The sequence below is a fragment of the Limulus polyphemus genome, unplaced genomic scaffold (genome assembly GCF_000517525.1).
Source record: "Limulus polyphemus unplaced genomic scaffold, Limulus_polyphemus-2.1.2 Scaffold33, whole genome shotgun sequence".
NCBI lineage: Eukaryota > Metazoa > Arthropoda > Merostomata > Xiphosura > Limulidae > Limulus > Limulus polyphemus.
Genome location: NW_013665643.1, coordinates 145,571 through 165,664, shown reverse-complemented (window position 1 = coordinate 165,664; position 20,094 = coordinate 145,571). Strand labels below are relative to the sequence as shown.

Genomic DNA, 20,094 nt, shown 5'->3' with positions numbered 1-20,094 from the left:
CAAAAAAGGAGCGTGAAGGCGTTCTCGACAGAGTGACAAAGGAAATAAGGCGTATTCATAGAATATTTAGTGGTAAAAATCAGTTAAATTAACAACTTCTAATATATAGAAAATAGCTTAATTCGTAAACGGTATTAGTTGAAAATTGAATCGATAATTTTACTTTCATGATAAATTTTATGCACTTGGCTCTAGGCTCATTATAACAACACTTACTACACTTATAAGGTTTTACGCAACAACCCCATCCACGGCTCCCTTGCACCCTCGTCAGTAAAATCGTTATGGGCAAACAGTAATCGAACTATTCTATCTGGATAAATGTATTTTGGCTTTTATGACTCATTCTATTATGAGAAATCAAACGTGACGTGACGCACACTGCCTTTTATATAGGTTATATGAGTTCTTTTGGCGGAAAGCGTGGATTTTTGAGGTTAACAGATCGATTTCTAACTTTTTATCGCAGTACATTATTTTGTTTTAAGTTGAATACAGGAATCCGTGGCGCTCTTCTGTAGCCCACATAACCCCAAATTCGATCTTACTTTCTTACAGACTGTGTGTTAAGAGTTAAACACAGCCAGACATACAAAAACACTGGTTTTATGTTAAGTAACATAACACATGACACTTATATAGTTCTTCGTACCCCTCCTTATATGTTATGAGTTATCAATAATTCGACACCTGGATTGATATGATTTTTTTCCTCGGGTAAAAGCTTTGTCTGTTGCGAAGTTCACATATAGATCTATTTCTTAAATTAGGAGACAGGAAACGAATGATTCGCAGTATACAAATAACATAGGTATATCGGCATACAAAGGTACCATCCGTAAGAAGAAACACTGTTTATTTATATATTTATTTTTTCGATATAAAAAATCGCAACGATGTAATATTAATCTTGTTTTGAGATGTGATATAATATTGAATAAGTACTTGAATACTTTTTATTTAAATTATTAATAACGGAATAGTTGTGGTATTCTCAAACGTTAGAAAAGTTTATATCTAACTTTTTTAAGTTCACATCCCTCTTGGTTCGTAAAATATGACTGCTCGACTTCTGCATTTAATCTCCGTCTACCGCTCTTGTGCGTAGTGAGACTTTTCTCCCACAGTTTCAAAATTGGAACGAAATAATCACATTTTCCTTGTTTCGTGAATATGACGTAAATACAATTTTTATATCACAAATACATTTGTGAAACAAGTTTTGGGAATACGCTGAAGGTGGAAAGTAAACTATTAAAACCTAACTGGAGTACCCATCTACTAGACGAAAGTTATGTAAATTCATGATTAATGAAAGGTTATCTTAGAACATGAAAAGTTGCTTCCCTTATATATGTAATTGAAAATAAACGCAAAAACCCCATAAAAAATGCAAAACACAAATTGTCAAACCGCAAGTTTGTATGTATCTCCGCACGGATCCAATGAACCTTCATACCAAATTTGGAGAACATCCATCAAAAGAGAGGGAAAGTAGTGGTAAAAAAAAAGACCATAAAAACCGCAAAACATAAAACTAAACATTTGTATGTATCTCCCCGTGGACCCAATGAATCTCCATACCAAATTTGGTGAAGATCCATCTACAGGGGGCGAAGTAGTGGTAGACACCGCCCAACGCAAATTGCAAAACTGAAGATTTGTATGTACCCCCGCGTGAACCTCCATACCAATTTTGATGAAGATCCATCCACACTCTGCGACGTAGTTACATGGACATACAATAGACAGTACTATTATATTTATATAGATATACAATCTAACCCTTGGCAAGAAATGGCCTGGTGATTAGGGCGCTCAACTCGTAATCTGCAGGTCACGAGATCGAAGCCTGTCGCTGAACATACCCACCATTTCATACCTGGGAGTGTTCTAATGCGATGGTCAAACCCACTATTCGTTGCTTGAGAGTTGGCAGTAGTTGGTGTTGACCAGCTACCTTCCCTTTAGTTCATCACTTCAAAATTAGGAACGGCTAGCACAGAGTAGCGTTGCTCAAAATTTCACAAAGAATAACAAAACTCGGTTGTTCCATTCTTAGATGTGTGTCAAAGTATGTGACACTTAACAGTCTTTACTTCTAAGACAAAACTTCACCCGTTCAGTTTTTCCAGAATTTTGGAATTTCAGTGACAGTCAACCATAAGTAAATGTAGATAACTAGTTTTTCAGTTTCATAATGCTGACTGAGTGTAATAATTTTTTTAGGTCGTCAAACTTACGAAGTATAACTAACGTTATTAAGATACTTTTTATGTAATATACACGTTCATTGGTGTAAGTATGGCCCCGCAATTGATTGCAGGAGGAGCGGGTCGAAGGGCCTCACAGACATAATAACTACGGACAAGGGGAGGAAAATCCAATTATAGGGAGTAAATATAAAGGGCTCCAATTACTTTTTATGCGGGGGGGGGGGCATCTTTTGTAGTTACGCCACTGTTCAGGTTATAAAATTAAGAAAACTACTGATGATGAACATGTGTTCAAAGATATGTTACATAAATATGCAATCATAGTATTTTGTGATTAGAAAGAAATTCTAGCCTGTTGGTCAGCGGTAAGTTTACAGACTTACATAACTAAAATCCGGGGTTTCAATCTTCTCGTTGACAGAGTGCAACAGCCCATTGTGTAATTATGCACTAAGAAGACAACAATACTTTTTGTGAAATACATTTATGCACAGACAAAGACTATGGAAAGATACAAAACTATATGCATATTCTGTTCAAACTGGGGAACGTTTTCAAGTTACAGTTTCAGTACGGAAGGTTAAAAAAACAACAACAACAACATAGATTGCAGTGTCTTTTTTAGATTCCTCGTAATTCATCCGTTGTTGATTTTAATTTAGAGTTGTGTAAAATATGATTTGATATCTATCTTTTGCCTCTCACAAGTCGTTGTCTAAGAGGTTTTCATTCAATACCAGAACCTGTCAGCTGGGCTAGACAACGAGAAAGAAAAGAAATTATATCTGAAACTTTATGGTATACAGATATCACTCATCACACTTTCCTATAGTGTATAATGAACAAAAGTTTTACTTTGGAACATGCTAAAATTCGGACTAGGTCATAAATATTGGTCGGTATGGCATCAATTACTCAAAGGTGGTATATTCCATTTTTGTGAAATAGATGTATTGTATCCAACACCACTTTGAGCGTGAAGTTATTTTATGACTATCACACAAAGTAGAGATACATCTGTATTTTAATAACCTAATTGTGTATTTGTTCAGCTACAGAGAGTTTATATTGTGAGAGCAGAGTTGGCACGTTCAGACAGATCTTACAACTCTGACGGAGTCATGATGCATGGTATTGTCTTATGCTGGTAAGCTTTCAGCCGCTGATCATGTGTGTTATACCTCCTATTTTTTTTTAATTAAAGCAATAAGTCTACGATTGCTTTAAAAAATAGTGTGTTATCTCTGCATCTTACTATAATAGAGCAATGGCGTGGCCGTCTATATATCTATCTATGTAACCGAAATAATAAATACGATGGTGCCATCTGTTGTGCTAAAATACAACCAGATCTCAATACCCGTAGTGGTGATTGAGGCTTATGAGATGTGGCGCTATCTATTGATTGGCAGCACAAACAAAACCCATAAAAAATTCACACTTTGTGTATTCAAGATTCAGACAATTAGAAAAATAACTATGGTATGTGTGACAACTGCTTATTCATAACAGAACACAATTTTAAATAAAACTAATATTTTCACAACAAGAACACGACTTTCACTAGGACTGTATCTAGGGTTTGATTATATCTATAATGATGTAATTTTTAAATGCATTACTGAGAAACTGGAGTTCTTAAAAACTTATTTCTAAATTTTTTTTCAATGAAGTATAAATACTACTATTAGACAAACGGCCGCTCGTAGGGCGGCGTTTCTACTAGTTCTGGTAAGTCCTGTAATTAATAAATAATGTTTCCATCCTTTACAGTCTGAAACTAATGATTTTGATTCTGAGCAATATAATAGTTTTGTCAGATGTTAAAACAACCTTTGAAATTGAAACTTGAGTAACATTAAAGAAAGAAAGTTCGCTATAATTTATAAACTAAGACCCTGAAAGTGAAATACGGTTTTTCAGTTTCAGTTACTGTATGCTAGTTAGTTAGTTAATTTTCCGTAAATTTCGTTCCGACGAAACTTTAGCGACACAAGTCCTTTCTTAAATAAAACTGTTTATTCTTTCTGAATACAACTTTGCGATACACTTAATTTTAACAGTCGCTCTATAACAAACGCTATAATTCACAACGACCTTCTCACGTGCTCAACAATATTCTTACTCATTACCTCACGTTCAGTTCTTACCGGTTTATATATACAAGACTACGACTTATCTAGTAGGTTCTCGACAATTAAGGAAGGGACGTGAACGTTCGAGAAGGACGTGGCGTGATACTAGTCACGTGACCTCCGCTGTCGCAACAATATATTATTATAAAATATATACGAAACATTTTAATAATATATTAAGTTACTTCTAGCAAGAAGATATTTTGTAAAATTAACTTGCTTGAGTAGTTTAAAATTTAATGAACATAAATGTTTCAGTTTTAAAGAAAACAGAGGAAGACATATCTTCAAATGTAGTCCAAAATGTATCTCTTTTAAGGGCCTTAATTACAACATCTTAAAACAATTATTGGTTGGGGCTCTGCTATTTCTAACCTTTGCTCATTGTCTTTTTAACCACACTAGGGGAAAAACCCTCATATTCATAAAATTTTAACGAGACGAAAAGGAGCATATTAGACCATTAAGGCTGTCCCTTCCAGCTCCCAACTGTAACCACCCCTTACTACTCGTGTATTCATCCAAACTTCTCTTGAACTCAAATAATTTTTTTGCCTCCAATACTCTTGAAGGCAGCTCATACCAAAAGCTAACCACCCTGTTTAAAAAGTAATAATGGCTAAACTAAAGACGACGCCTACGCTGCCAAAATTTGAATCTATGACCCCTTGTCCTATTGTTTTCACTGCTAAAGATAAAAAAAAAGTTTGATGGATCTATATTATTGATACTCTTAATAATCACAAATACCTCAATCAAATCGTCTCTGACCCTTCTCCTCTCCAGAGACAATAAGCTTAGAGGTTTTAGTCTCATCTCATAGGACAATCCCACCATCTCAGGTATCATTCTAGTGGCTCTTCTCTGAACCTTCTCCAACAATTCAATGTCCTTATAATTATTCTACATTGAAAATATATTTCCGACAGGTACTTCTGCTCACACTTCCCACCCTTTCTTCCCACTGTCAATTGGTGCTTACATTTATGCCTAAACTCGAAGTAATAGGTAGAATAACAAAGAGAGTCATGTGGGTGTGTGGCTCTACTATTGGTGGGGGATTGTTGCATGATAATTTGCATGTGAGAATCAGTTAACCCATGTGAATTGAGGCGTGTGTGGGAGTGAAAGGCTTGTGACATGCAAAAAAAGTTTAACAAATAGAGGGCAGCACTGAACAAGAATAGTTATATATGTGAGCAGAAGTATCTGTAAGAAACACATTTTCAGTGTAGGAAAATCGTAACATTTGTGGTTACTGTGCTGTATCTATTTTGAAACTTGAAATACTACAGCTAGACTTTCTTGCTCAAATATTTTTCTGGTTTTGGTTCCTCATTAATAAACATTTAAGGATGAACAATCCTTAGTGCCAGTATTGTTGCCATAGCATATACACATTCAACTATAAGGTTAATATAAATCATAAGTTTGAAAGTGATTACATTTGATATTATTGTACGTAGTAGTTCTTCTCAGAAAGTTAATCTAGAAGACTACAGAGTTTTACAGATTCACAAGTATGATTATTATAATATGTGTTTTCATTCTACTTTTATTAATAAAGGTGTATGGGAAATTAATTTGATGTAAAACTAGTCTGATTGTATAAGAGTGAATGGAGTGGCATTGTGTCCACTTTACACTATGTCAGTAAAAAAATTCAAATTCTGCTAAGCTTAAATTAAAATATATATATTTCTTACTTTTGCAGAAACATTTTTGTTGCTTCACCAAACACATTGCGAATAGGTGAGCAAGAAACTGTTTCCATTATTGTGGAAGGAAATAGAGCAGAGGATGTTGAAGTGTACCTTCAGGATCATCCTGGAAAAACTAAGACCTTTTCCAGAACAGTTGGTCGGGTTCAGCCAAGTATGTTTAATATAAAATCATCATTTGAGTATGAACATCAAATTTATAGTACTAACTTTTGTATGTAATAAAAGTTTTATCTGTGAACTTTCATCTTAAGTACTTGATATATAAAAGCTATTTTATATGGTATTAGGCACTTGTGTATTTCTCTTTGTGGAATTGATGAAATAAATGGAAGATGAGCATGAATGTAACTACAAAAAATATGTGAAAAAGCTCATAATTATACCAAGATATATAATAAAGTTCTCTCCAAACATCAGTGATGCTGGTAGGATGCATGTGTCATTATTTGATAATTCATGATTAGGAGTGTAGAATCTTGATCCCTCATTCTGATGTATATCCACATAAATGGCTAATTGATCAGAAGAAGGATGAACGGCTGTGTTGTTCTGGTCATTTGATTCCAGCAATTTGATAGATCTTTGGAAATTGGGCTGATCATACTTGCTACTGTCTACTCTTTTTATATCCAATGTTGAAAACCATTTAGATCCATATAAAGCATCTGAGGTAGAGTAAATGCCTGGCAGAGGGTAGATATCCGTTTTTTTATTTTTTTTATCTTCCATTAGTTCACATAAAACCTTTTTGATTCATCTTTCTTCCTTACAAGTACAAATAGGATGAGCACTTGGTTTTACTTATGCCTCATTCTTTCATGAAATCTATTTCTTTAAGAGCCTCAGACTGTTTTGCAGCTGAAAGTCAGCTTAGATTATTGTATCTCCAGTTTTTCATTTGTCCAGCCTAAGTGATGAGGTCTACTGGAGAATGTATTTTGGTGTTCTATAAGCAAGCTATTTCATCTATAGAATTGACCACAGCCCCTGTAAGTGAGGAGGTAAGCTCCCTTTACATGAAGATTTGACATCAGGCTTCCTACATACTATATCTACAGCTTCACATCTTGCAGTGTTCCACTCAGAATTCAATTAGATTTCATGGTTTATTATTTTCATGGGCCTAATGATGATATACATATTCTTCAGGTTTGTAAAAGTTTTCCATCAAATAATTCTTCCGGACAAGCTGGAATATTTGACCTAAAGTTGTTCTCAATAAGTCCTAGTATGAATATTTAACTTCTTGATGGTATAGTAACTGCTATTGTTGTTGTCACTAGGAGTTCAATCTCTGGCTTTGTCAAGTAGTACACAAGAATTTCCTGGTCACAACTGTGAAACTGTTTGAAGCAAGTCTAACCTCACATTCATGTTTCTTCACAAAGTCTATTCCAACTACACAGTTTTCTTTGATGTCAGTTACCCACACAACATGCTATGTAGGGAAGCTTCCCATTATTAAGTTAAATTCCAACTTTCCTCTTGCTGAAACTTTATGACCTTTAACTGTTTGCAGGCAATTTTCCACTTTTTTATTGCCGTATTGGATTAAACAATCATAACTATAATCCCAATGTCAATCAACATATTGTAAGGCTTTCCATCAGAGTATCCATTGACTTGAGATCTAGTTTCTTGAAATAGTGAACTACTTATCTTGACTGGGACACCTGGAGTATTGTCAGCTGAACATTGCCCCTTAAGTCCAGCCAATCCCTGTTTTCTGATGTCTAACTTTTTGTTGCCCATTTATTCTTGTTGAGTTGTGGGGTTCATCTTCAAGGTATTGTCTCCTTAGTTTATTATTGTCTATTGCTCATGTTTTTTACACTTACAGAAACTCCCTTTTTATGACATCCTTTGAGAGCAGTTTTTCTTTCCCCAGTTCATGGCAATATGTCATCTTAAGTAGCAGTTAAAAACACACTGTTTTTTGGTTTACTTCTTCTATTTTGAGCAAGTAATTGTTTGATTTATTCTAGACTTCCATTAGAGGGAGTTGATGTTTCAATACTTGTTGATGTGACTATCCAATAATTCCTGAATGGTGCTTTTAGTAGGTTATTTGTGACTTTCATTGATTCAAGTTCCAAAATTTATTGGACAGCTTCCTTTAAAGATGTGCATCTCCCTTTGTTTTAGCTAATTTTTGTATCTTCAACCACTATAAAATCTATGCATTGGTCACGGGCCAGTGAATTCATCGTTTAATGTGAAGCTTACAGGTAAGACAATTGAGTAAGCTTTTCTATATCTTCAGCATGTTCAGCTAACATCTTGTCATTCCTCTTTATTCTACTCCTAAACTGTGATGTAAAAATGTCCTTTTGATGTAACATTCCAAATTTATTTGATAAGGCAGCCATTATTGTCCTTCTGAGTTCAAAGGTTGCTTAATATTGTTCGAGCTGGTCTGTTTAAACTTGCAGTGAGATGAATAACTTTTTCTTAATCACTTTCACCTTGGAAATTATTTCAAACATAATATTATATGCCTCCCATGGTAAGTTTTATTATAATATGTTGGTTACTTTGTTGAACTGGCATGCTATACTCTGTAAGTTGATGATGTAATGGTGTAGATGAAGTAGTCCAGGAAGACCCTGTAGTCATAGATTGCACAACAGTAGTGATAACAGGTGTAGACCACATAGATTCTCCTATTCTATATTGCATAGTTAGTGATGTTTGAGGTCAGAAATTTTGAGTGGCTTGAGAGAGAGGTATGGATGGCTGATACTTACATTAACAAATTCATTTTCTAAATGTTTTATTCTGACATTGATGTTATCTTGTACTTTGTTGATCTTGTTTCAATCCTTCTGTACTTCAGATTTGTTATAATTCTTTTCCACTTCACTGATGTTCTTTTGAAGTTTTTCTAGTTTGTTTTATATTATTATTCGGTACATAGATATGGCTTTTACAACTCAAGTGTATATATTCTTCATCATGGCTTCCATCAAGCTGACCTAGCTGGGTTCACAATTTTTCTGTAAGCCTTATGTCTCATTTTTGTAATTAATCTTTTAACTTACTGTATTTCTTCAAATTTTCTGTAACTTTCTTTCTGATCTCTTAATTATCTGTTTCTTCTTGTATATTTTTGACTATACTTTCAAAATTGTCATGATCTGAAGTTTCAATTTAGGTTTTATTTTTATCAAAATAATCCAGCTCTTGACATAAGTATTGTAGCTGTTTCTGTTGTTGAACAGGTTCTTTTTGATTATTTGGATAATACAAAATTTAGTACATTTAATGACAGAGAAAGTATTATTTCTTCAACAACATGTTATACACTTGCATAGTCTATCATGATAGGCCTAACTTCACAAATAAGCTCTAAACAGTTATTTGCTAATTTTTTCATATCTACAGCACTTCTATCTGTATTTCTTTGTCAAAAAAATAACCTTAACAGCCACAAAATTTAACTTAAAACTGATTAACAAATCTTTAACTCAATAATCAATAACCCACTGCAACAGTTGTGGTCTGTCTTTTTTTATATATAATAAATAAAGGAATTAGGAAAAAAGAACCACAAGAAAAATAATAACTAATTCTGAAAAAACATAATATTTCAAAATTAAATCACTTTTCAAGATCAATAACAATATCAAGCAACAATCAGCAATAATTTGTCATAAGTATATCTCATGAACTAACGTGTTTAAGATCTAGGAAGGGTTTTTATTTAGAGGTTAGACCATGAGAATACATACCATGTGAGTAGGTAATTTACATAACCTTTCACAGTGTTAATATCTCTGTACATCACTGTTAAGGGAAGCTTGTATCCATTTCATAATACAGACATACTCAACTTCAATGTATTCTAGCTAGAACGTGAGTTAGCACTTTAATGTAACTAAAATTCACAGTTGAACTAAACACTAGAATGAGTAATAAATAAACAGTAAAGAAAACCATAACTAAATAAAAGTAGAATTCACTATCTCACACAATACTTAAAACTAAATAAAAGCTGTATATTTTGTAAAATTTTAGGTATTGTGCATCATATTCACATGTAAATATAAAAAGATACATCACATCATAGATAAAGAATATCAACTTGAAAAAAAAATATATTCCAGTAATCTTAAACTATATATATATTTTTCTATTAGACTGTTTCTTTCAATTTTTGTTTATCCCATGATAATAGTTTGGTAATGATATTATGACATTTATAGTTTCAGAATTATTAGGTTAACAATAACATGATATTTTATCAAACACAGACCTGAAGGCTTTACTACACTATATAGTATAAGAGGTAGTATGTAGCAATAACAAGAAGATTGTTGTCTTGTGTAGCTTGATACCAAGTAATTGTTGTTCTCAAAAATGCCCCAAGTTACCCAGCTGCATACTGTGTACTAACATTTTTATAATACCATAAATTATATTTGAGCAAATTAATTTAAAAATATATGTATTTAAAGTAAATTAATATTATACTGATGTAACATACCTTTTTTTAATTAATCTAATTTAAGCATTTTTGAAAGCTAACTAATTTTTCTTCATTCATTTTCATTATTTGCTTGTCTTACATATCTTAATAAATTTCTTGAGCTTTTTAGTGGTATTGTAGTTTACTGACAATTTAGAAATTGAGGAAAACCCTGTATGTTACAATACAACACATGCATTTCTTAAAAACAAGCCAGTTTTTCATTTAGATTGTACTAACATGGAACTCTCTGTAGTTAAGTCTTGTGCATACTTTTGTAGCTGCAAACTTAAAATGGATCCACATTTGCATTAGCTTGGAAGGAACATTTGTAAAAATAAGCCTATGAAATGCTACACTGCTGTTATAGTAAATGTGATTTAAGATATCTGTTTGCAAGTTTGAACTTGTTTTGGTTAGTAAGATTTGTTATTTTTATGGCTCAGCCAATATATATATATATAAAGCACAAAAGTCTGTGTGCCTGTTATCTAACTACTCCTAGGTCACTGGGACAATCTGAAATAATCTTTGTATGGAATAAGGGGCATGTTAATGAGGGTTCACAACCCCCTTCACCTCCATCATTGCTGTTATTCAGCATTTATTACCTTTGACGTAAGTTAACGCTAACTACATTCATAGTTGGCATTATGTGCTTACACAAAGGAAAAAAAACTTTATTAAATTGTCTATAATACAACATACACACAATGTGTGTGGAGGGCACACAAACATATTATATATCTCAGAGAGTGTACTAACACTCTCTTTAGAGGAATGCAATTTTAAAAAATGGCTGCCACTATTGCAATAATGCATAAACTCAGCTGAAGTTTCTACTCCAAGAGCCACAATAAGGCTGATATGAAGAGCCATTTATTGAATTATACCCACTTCCTACTTTGAATCTATGACCTTTCAACTTTGGCCCATAATACTCTTCTGTTGCCAATGGTCATCAATTAATTAATCACATGAAACGCTGTGGAAGAACATTAACAGCTGGTTGTTGAAAGCGGGTAACAGAAAGTACCCCTACACAGTGTATACATATTAAGTTTTCTTAAAGCTTATACAAAACTTTTGGTGAGGTAATAGTGAATACTGTAATATGTTTTAAATAAATTGTGTGAAAGTTAACATTTTTGTGTTATTTATCGAAGCATCCACCCTCCATATTTTTAACTTCATAACCTGGATGGGTACCTCAGCTTGTTGTTTATAGAGAAGTTTTGTTAGTATTTTTAAGTATTTTCATTCAATATCTAAACATAAGCTGTATTTTTTAGAACAAATAAAACTCATACAAAATACTAGTTGCATGCTTAGGAATTTCATTTTTATTTTGAAAAGAAAAGTTTTTAATAATAAATGATTTTAAAGTTATGTTATATTATGATTTAAGTAAATAAATATTTTTTTCAGAAAGTGATATATTTTGTACACTTAATTTTTAGAAATTGGCTTATTAAATTTTTTATTAATCTCATATTCATAAATATGGCTTTTGATATAGGAATAAGTACAGAATTCAGAGTTCAAGTAAACCCAGAAGATTTACCAGATAAAGATATTCTGGTTTCAACTGCAAAACACTATGTGTCTCTTGTGGCAAAGGCAGGAAATGGGTTTCATAAAGAGGCTTTGCTTTTGGTTAACCCAAGATCTGGATATGTTTTTATCCAAACTGATAAACCAATTTATACTCCAAAGCAAACAGGTCAGTAAATTATGTTTACATTGTTGCTGTAGGTTTGATTAAGGTTTATGTATGTGTGTTACTTGGGAATATTTTGTTTTACAGACAAACAAATTAAATTTATCTTCTGATAAGCATTTGAATTTAAAGGAAATTTATGTTAACATATTACTTGTCTATAATTTTATTGAGATAAATAAGCAAAACAATGAAATTAACTTTAACAGTGCTTGCAATTTTGCTGCTTGTGCCTTTTACCTGGGTAATTTTTAGAGAACCTCATTCCTTTTCATTTGATGCACTCACACTCACACACAACTTTTTATACAAACTATTTGTTGCATACATGAAAGGCCAACTTAGTTACATTACAATTTTGAATACTCCTGGGGAAAGTGAAAATGTATTATTTTTAAAAATATCTTGAACAGTATAGTAATATATCTTTAAGTTGTTGTGATTGTTCATGAATAAGATAGAGAAAATGACAGCCAAAGTCAACAGAATTTAACCGGAAATATTGCAAGGTTATGGGAAATCTGACATTATGGTATCAGACAGATTCATTTCGATAAGCTTAAAGAATGGAGTCAGTTTTTATTATCTATGCTAGTCAGAAAAATTGGATTGTAAAAGGGAGGGATGAAATTATTGAGAGAACAATTGCTATGTATCATGAGAAGTGTAGAAAAACAAAAGTTGCTGAGAAAAGTTGGGATCTTAGATTCTGAAGAAGGAAAAGATCATTACAAGGAGATAAATATATGTCGTCACCTCAGATGATTCTGATGAGTATATTGTACAAGGCAAAGAAGAAAATCTAAATTAAAATTAATCTTTTAAATGTAGCAATGTTGTGTAGTTTCTTCCTTATCATAGTTTTGATAAAATTGATAATTTTGTTAGTATAATGCACATATTCAGAGTGTTAAAGAGTAAATGCTGTCCTGCTATTTCCTTGTAATATCTCATAATTTAAATCAACCATGCAATTCACAAGTGAAAATTCATTTGTGCATGTGAATCACCACACTTGTTTTTTTTTATGATAACCCAGGAACTTCCAAAAACACGTGAAATGTCAAAGAGCATCTCAGGACATTTCTCTTTTACACCTCAGTTGAAATGACTAGTAACCAAAGTTTGTTAGTCATGTCAACTGTTAGTAAATACTTTAATATAAGTGTTAAGTAAATGAAAAACTGCTGGTAGTTTTGTCATTAGGTTGTAAACCTTTTGGTAGAAATGTTAAGACATTTTTAGTAGTGTTGTCATAAGTTTTACCCTATTTTTGTTAGTGTGTTATCTTATTTTTACAGTTCATCAAATGTCATTTATATAGAAAATTATGCAGAAGGACATGACACATTAGGCCAAGCAAGTATAAGCCTTATAAAATAATTGTTGTGGTATTTAATCTTTATTCAAATAAGAATGTTAATGCAAGCCACTTAATTCTGTTGCTTTTGTGCATTATGATTATATTAAGGGTCCACCACGATTTTGGTCTTTTTTTATAACTTTTTCCTTCCACATTTTTGGTTGTGTTATGAAGGACCAGTGGTTAGAAATAAAGTAACAAGAAAAAAGTCACAATTTTGGCTAGGAAAAAAAAAGTCATAAGTTTTTGAATACCCGAACACAATTTAAAGTGATACAATGAAAAACATTTTTAAGCTAGTTATTTATTACAATAATAGCATGAAGCATGATATGTAACATTATATGAAGGTACATGACATTAATAACACAACTTACATAACATCATGGTATTATGTCTAATATTCAAAAATACAAACAGTCTGTTAACTTGACAAGCATATTTATATACAATGCAGAGTCAATTGCATCTGTCAGGTATATATGAGTGGAATAATTCAATAATTTAACTTCTATGAACTTTTATAAACATAAATTTTCAAATTGTGACTTTTTTCCTACAATCGAAGGACCTAGCTTACCAAAATTTTCAAATTTCCTGATAGTTTTGTTTTTGCAAGGGATCTTTTATGTTGCTCCTTATAATTTCCAGACACACACTTCCTCTCTTGAATGTACACAAACTTAGCTACACAGTACATTAAAGTAATTACTTCTAGTTTACTTAAAGGTAAATAATTTACTTTAATTTTAGAAATATATGTTAAGTGGGTATTTGTTTTTTGTATAAAGACAATTTTCTAAAAACTTTAGTTAATTTGTGTGTGTATTTCAATAGTTATCAACAATTTCTCTTTGAAGTCAAAAAAAAGATACTCAGGTAATATTAGAAATTTACAACAAAATGAAGGAATTAGATAGATTTAGGCAAATACTATCATGAAAAATGCCATAGTATTTTATTCTTAATAATTTCAGAATTGTTAAATAAATTTTATAGTTGAAAGAAGGAAATTGTTGTTTTATTATTATTTTTTATGTTTGGGTCCTGGAATGGGTAAGTTTATGAATTTACAACACTAAAATTAGAGTTCAGTTCTCTGTGGTGGACAGAGTGCAGATAGCCTATTTTGTAGCTTTGTGCTAAAACGAACAAACAAATAGATGTTTGGTCATTAGCAGATTAGCATTTCATCATGAAGATGTTTCAATAAAATGAAATTTAAAATTTTTTTTTTTTATATAGTAATTGGTAAGATATAATTATATACATTTTATGTATTTTGAAATGTCTATCTTAAAGTAGAAAATAAGCTTGCACATGCACTTGACATTTTAGTGGATTGTATAATTTGTTGCTAGTTGAGCTTAACATCAATTTTAAGTCTCCCACATTTTTCACTAAGCTAAATTAATGTTTTATTATACATAGTTTAATAAGCTATAAAAAAGTTTATTTTTAAATATCTGAGGTATAATATGTTATGCTATAACATAGAGACAAAAAACTTTGGGTTTGAGAAGAAGGATGCTGTTTTAAGTGGACATTGATAGCAGGCTAATATCTATATATATTTGCATAGAAAAGGGATTGTAACTAAACTTCCAATATAGTTAGATATATATGAAATTCCACTATGAAATAACGGAAAAAAGACATATGATCTATAAGTAATTAACTTTACCTTCAGGTTTTAAGAATTTTATTAGTTACAATTAAAAGCACAACCATAAGTAACCTGTAAGATAATCCTTATCTTGCCTTTGCATGGCACATAAGGCTATTGTGTAACTATGGTTTCTTGTGACAAAAACAGATGAGAATAATGACACATTCCCTTTGAATGGTATGTCACTCAAAGGCAGGTTAAACCCACTAGTATCCATTATATCCGTTATATGCTCAAGGATACAACAACATATCCTGGGCATGCCTAGAATATGTCGTCTTTCAATTACGAGTACAAAATCTTACCCACTAGGCAATGCTGCTCCCTAAATATGATGACTGACTTAATAACTTAATTAAAATTAATTGTGACTCACTCTCATGCTTCTACTTTCAACTGACATATTTAAAGTTCACTGAGCTATAAAAAGAAATAATTTTCATTATTGAATGGATCTTTGGTAAAATTTACCTAACTAATGTCTTCAGATCATTTCATTCGTCTCAGAAAAACCTTTAATATGGAAATATGTTCATTAATATGTAGGAAAGACATGTCTAAAAACCTTTCCCATAGTACCTCAAATGAACCACATATTCCTAAGCTTTGCATCTCTATCCAAACATAATACATTTCCTTTCTTACAGTACACATGCGAATTATCACCTTAAATGAAGATCTGATACCAGAAAATAAAAGGATTACTTTGCAAATTAAGGTGAGTTATACATTCTTTATTTCATTTGTATTCTCAATGTTATTATTTATTTGTGATGATAAAGATATTTTTATGTAATTAGTTAATTATTGTTGTGTCTTATTGAATTTTCACATGTATTGTACTTTTTCAGAGCTAGACAATCTTTCTCATAAACAGTAATGTTAAAGTATAATCGTATGCCATGACTTGAAAGTTAATATTTGTGTATAAGTATTGCAAATATCATGAAATATGTATTAAAAATACAGATATTAAGCTACAGCTGTGTTGCTGTATTTATAAATTGTTTATGATATTTCAGTATTTCACAAATGGGACCAATTATTATATAGTAACACAAAGTTACTACTATAAAGTTATTCATAACGCTGTCTATAGTTGGATAAGTATATTAGTGAAAAAATAAATTCAGTGGATCAGCTTTAATGCATCTAATACATTTTTCACATTTCCTATACCAGTATGTTGTGATTTTTTTTTTTATGAGTGAAGAACCCTCAGGATATCACAGTAGAGCATCAGAGTTGGAAAATCAAGGAAGTTGGAAGAAGGACAGAGTTTTATACATTTGATTACAGTTTTCCACCCTATCCTCTCTTTGGTGAATGGTCCGTAGTTGTTTCATACGGCTATGATGTAAGATATCTACCTTCTGTATAAATCATTTTTATGCAGATTCATTTATATTCTGTCAGTTTTTAAAATTATGTAAAACCTGTTTAAGTGTAATCGCTTGTAAGCGTAATTATTATACAGTTTTTTATATCTTATATGGATTACTTCCAAATTCCAATATTACTCAGTTTAGAAATATTCTACATATTCAGAATAGTCATGTGGCTCTAAATGTTACTCCTTGCATTTCTAGTCAGAAACCTATTACACTAAATATACGTGCATTTTAATTTTGTAAAAATTACCTAAAAATACAGTTCCTAAATATGGAAAAAAAAAGCATCACAAATTTTAGCACTTTTGTCTTAGCTATTCTCTGTTTTAATCTTCAAATGCTGTTCTTTTTTTGTTCGAACTTTCTAGCAGTGAAAAAAGACTATTTTGCAGTTTATTAACATCTTCTGGATAATTATGAAAAAATGGTGGTTGTTTTTCATTATGATCTGTAATGTGAGATTTTTCAACTTCATGTTTTACAAGTTTCAGAAAAAAACTTAGATATTTTAGTTTTTATATTTATATTTTGGCCATTCTAGCTATTGTATTTTAAACAGATAATCAAAACTGGGGAAAAAACCATGGAATATCACTTTGAAGTAGCATGAGGATCTATAAATAATGTTTTTGTTAATTGATAGATTTATAAGTTACTACTTTTGAAAGAGTTTGGATTTATAACTCACCACATCTCAATGTTATGATGAATCATGACACATTTCTGCTTATTACTTTGTGAATAGTATTTACAATATACTGCAACTTATAAACCATTATACTAATTTTTCAGTTAGGTATGAAATCAATTTTAATTGCATAATTTAATTTATAACTGTGGAAAATTTTGCCATGGGTAAAAAAACAAAAAGCTAGGCCAAATGTTTATATATTTAGGGTCAAGGTGAGTGCATATAAATGTTTAAATTTTGGTTTTTATTTAAACTTTAAATCGAGAAATATTTATCACTTATTTTAAGTTGGACTAGTTTTTAGGCACAATTACCTTGAAGCATGTTTTACAGTTTTCTAGAGTGTAATTGCTGTGAACTGTCATCTATGCTGTGTAAATTTTTTTGCAGTAACTCTCATTTGTCTGAAAATATATAGAAATATATCATTGATAATACCATTTTTGTATCATATGTGAGCAGGATTGAGCCCGAGACTTTTTGAGTACCAAACAAGTGTTCTAATAACTTAGCTAAGCGGCAAACACAATAGTAATTACTAGTAAAACACTTTTTGAAACACTTATCTACTGGGTGATTGAAATATAGTGTTGACCATGATGGATCAGTATATGTCATAAGAACACTTGATATTAACTATCTAGCCTCTCCTTTAGTTAAAAATGAATAAAAAACTGAAATTGGTGAATTGAACCAAACTGACCAACAGTGAAAGTGTCACAACACAACATGTAAATTTCTGTTCTCCCATGTACTGATTTATAATGAAAATGTAAACAAAGCAATTATTAATGTTTTAGTTACATTTCAGGTTTTTAGTAATCTCAAATTACAGGTTTACTTTAAGTTATAAAAATATGTAGCACATTGCTACAGTCTAGCAATATGGAAAGTTGATCAATTATTCTTCACCTGTGAGTGTTTCCTAACTATAACTAATGTTAGGCATATGCCTCATATTGCTTCATTCGTTGAGCTTTGGCCCGAGAAGACTCTTTATGGTATAAAAAGAATAAGTTGTTTCAGAAATTTGTGTAAAGCTGTGCAAGGGCTGTCTGTGCTGGCTATCACTAATTTTGAACTGACAGACTAGACAAAAGGTAGCTACTCAACAACAGCACTTATTTTCAACTTTTGGGCTACTCTAATCAAATAGTGAGAATTGAACACCATTCTTATAAAGCACCCAAAGTGCAAAGCGTGATTTTGTGGCAATAAGATATGAACCCTGCATTCTCACATTCACTGTATGGCATGCTAACCGTTAAGCCTTTCTTGGCCCATTGCAAAATGAAAACCATATCTGCATGTTAGAGCATGTAAATGCTTTTTTAATATATTGTATCTTAAGAAATAAGTCATGACTTTTGCTGTATTTTCCAAAAATCCTGAATTTTATGTTAGCATAATAGCTTTACATTTTAAAATACATATTAAAAACTATTAGCAGTATAACCTATTATTACCCTACACCTTTCTAAGTTTGTGATTCAGTCCTAGGACACAGAAAGAAGGTTAAGTATTATTGCATACATTTCAACATACTCAAAGGTAGGATGATATTATTACCATTACCACAGTACCCTTGGTGACAAAAAATGAGACAGGATGTCAAGGCTTTTGCAGGAAACCAGCAAGTGAAATCTCTCACAAAATTTATTTTGCTTCAGGAAGCTTCTTTGGGAAAAAATATAATAAAATAAAAAACTTGCAGGCCATATTTTGTAGAAGCCAGAGGGAGTATCACAGGAAATTTTCATTGAAAATTCTAAGGTGACAGGAAGTTTCAGAAAAAAATTATTATTCTGCTCAAATGATAACCAGAATTTCATACACTGCAACAATTTATTTCAAAATAAATCCTTCTTAAGTAGTTGATCTAAAAGTTATTTTAAGTTTTAGATGATGAAACCTTAGTGCATGAATTGGTTTTTCTGTTAAATAATTAGTTTCTTATCATTATAGTTATTTGCAAAAATGTACGCAGATTTTATTTTTCAAATGCTTTTAATGCAGGTTATTTGAATTTTGTTATTTAAATAAATGGACTAAAAACTTTATATAAATAATTTTATACATTTGATACATGTAGTAAACAAAGATAGTTATAGTACAGTTAAATCTTTTCCATGCTCATTACAACAAATAGTTTAACATTTGGGCGATAATTTGTGTGACTTAGTTACTATAATAACCACAATTATTTCCTATGCATGTCAGTGAATTATCTTGACAAGCATTCACTTTGAAGTTCTTGTGTGGGGCTGGAGAGCCTTTCAATGATCCCATTTGTTAATGATTCTGGAGCCTTACATTACTTTTTCAATGTAAATGTTGGTTACACTGTATAATCTTATATTCACCTTAGTATTCAATATACAGGATTATAAATAAGAATGTAAATGCAGAGGTGATATGCATATAGAAGTCGTGTATTGCAGGAGACACAAACAATGAGTAATTGCAACCAAACAGCAGCTAAATGATCAATTTATTATTAGTATTGTACGTTACTATAGAAAAAGCAAATAAGTTGTATAGTGCATAATATTTTGTATTTGCTTCAAACAGAGCAGTACATTTTGTTTTTATGATACTGTAAGTTTATCTATAGTTACTTGGTTGCCATTTGACCTTCTCAGTATTCATATAAGTACTTTGTGCTGGCCATGTTATGGTTGTGAGCATTCAGTTAACCTTTTTTTTGGGGGGGGGGA

General features: G+C 31.5%; 1 protein-coding gene across 1 annotated transcript in view; it reads left to right on the top strand.

Moving 5' to 3' along the window:
* Window positions 1-20,094, top strand: part of LOC106460254 (venom factor-like) — a 107,317-nt gene that overhangs the window by 4,881 nt on the left and 82,342 nt on the right. Inside the window, 4 exon segments of the mRNA XM_013919943.2 lie at window positions 6,066-6,226; window positions 12,063-12,266; window positions 15,943-16,013; window positions 16,509-16,652. Coding sequence (XP_013775397.1) covers window positions 6,066-6,226; window positions 12,063-12,266; window positions 15,943-16,013; window positions 16,509-16,652 — 580 coding nt within the window.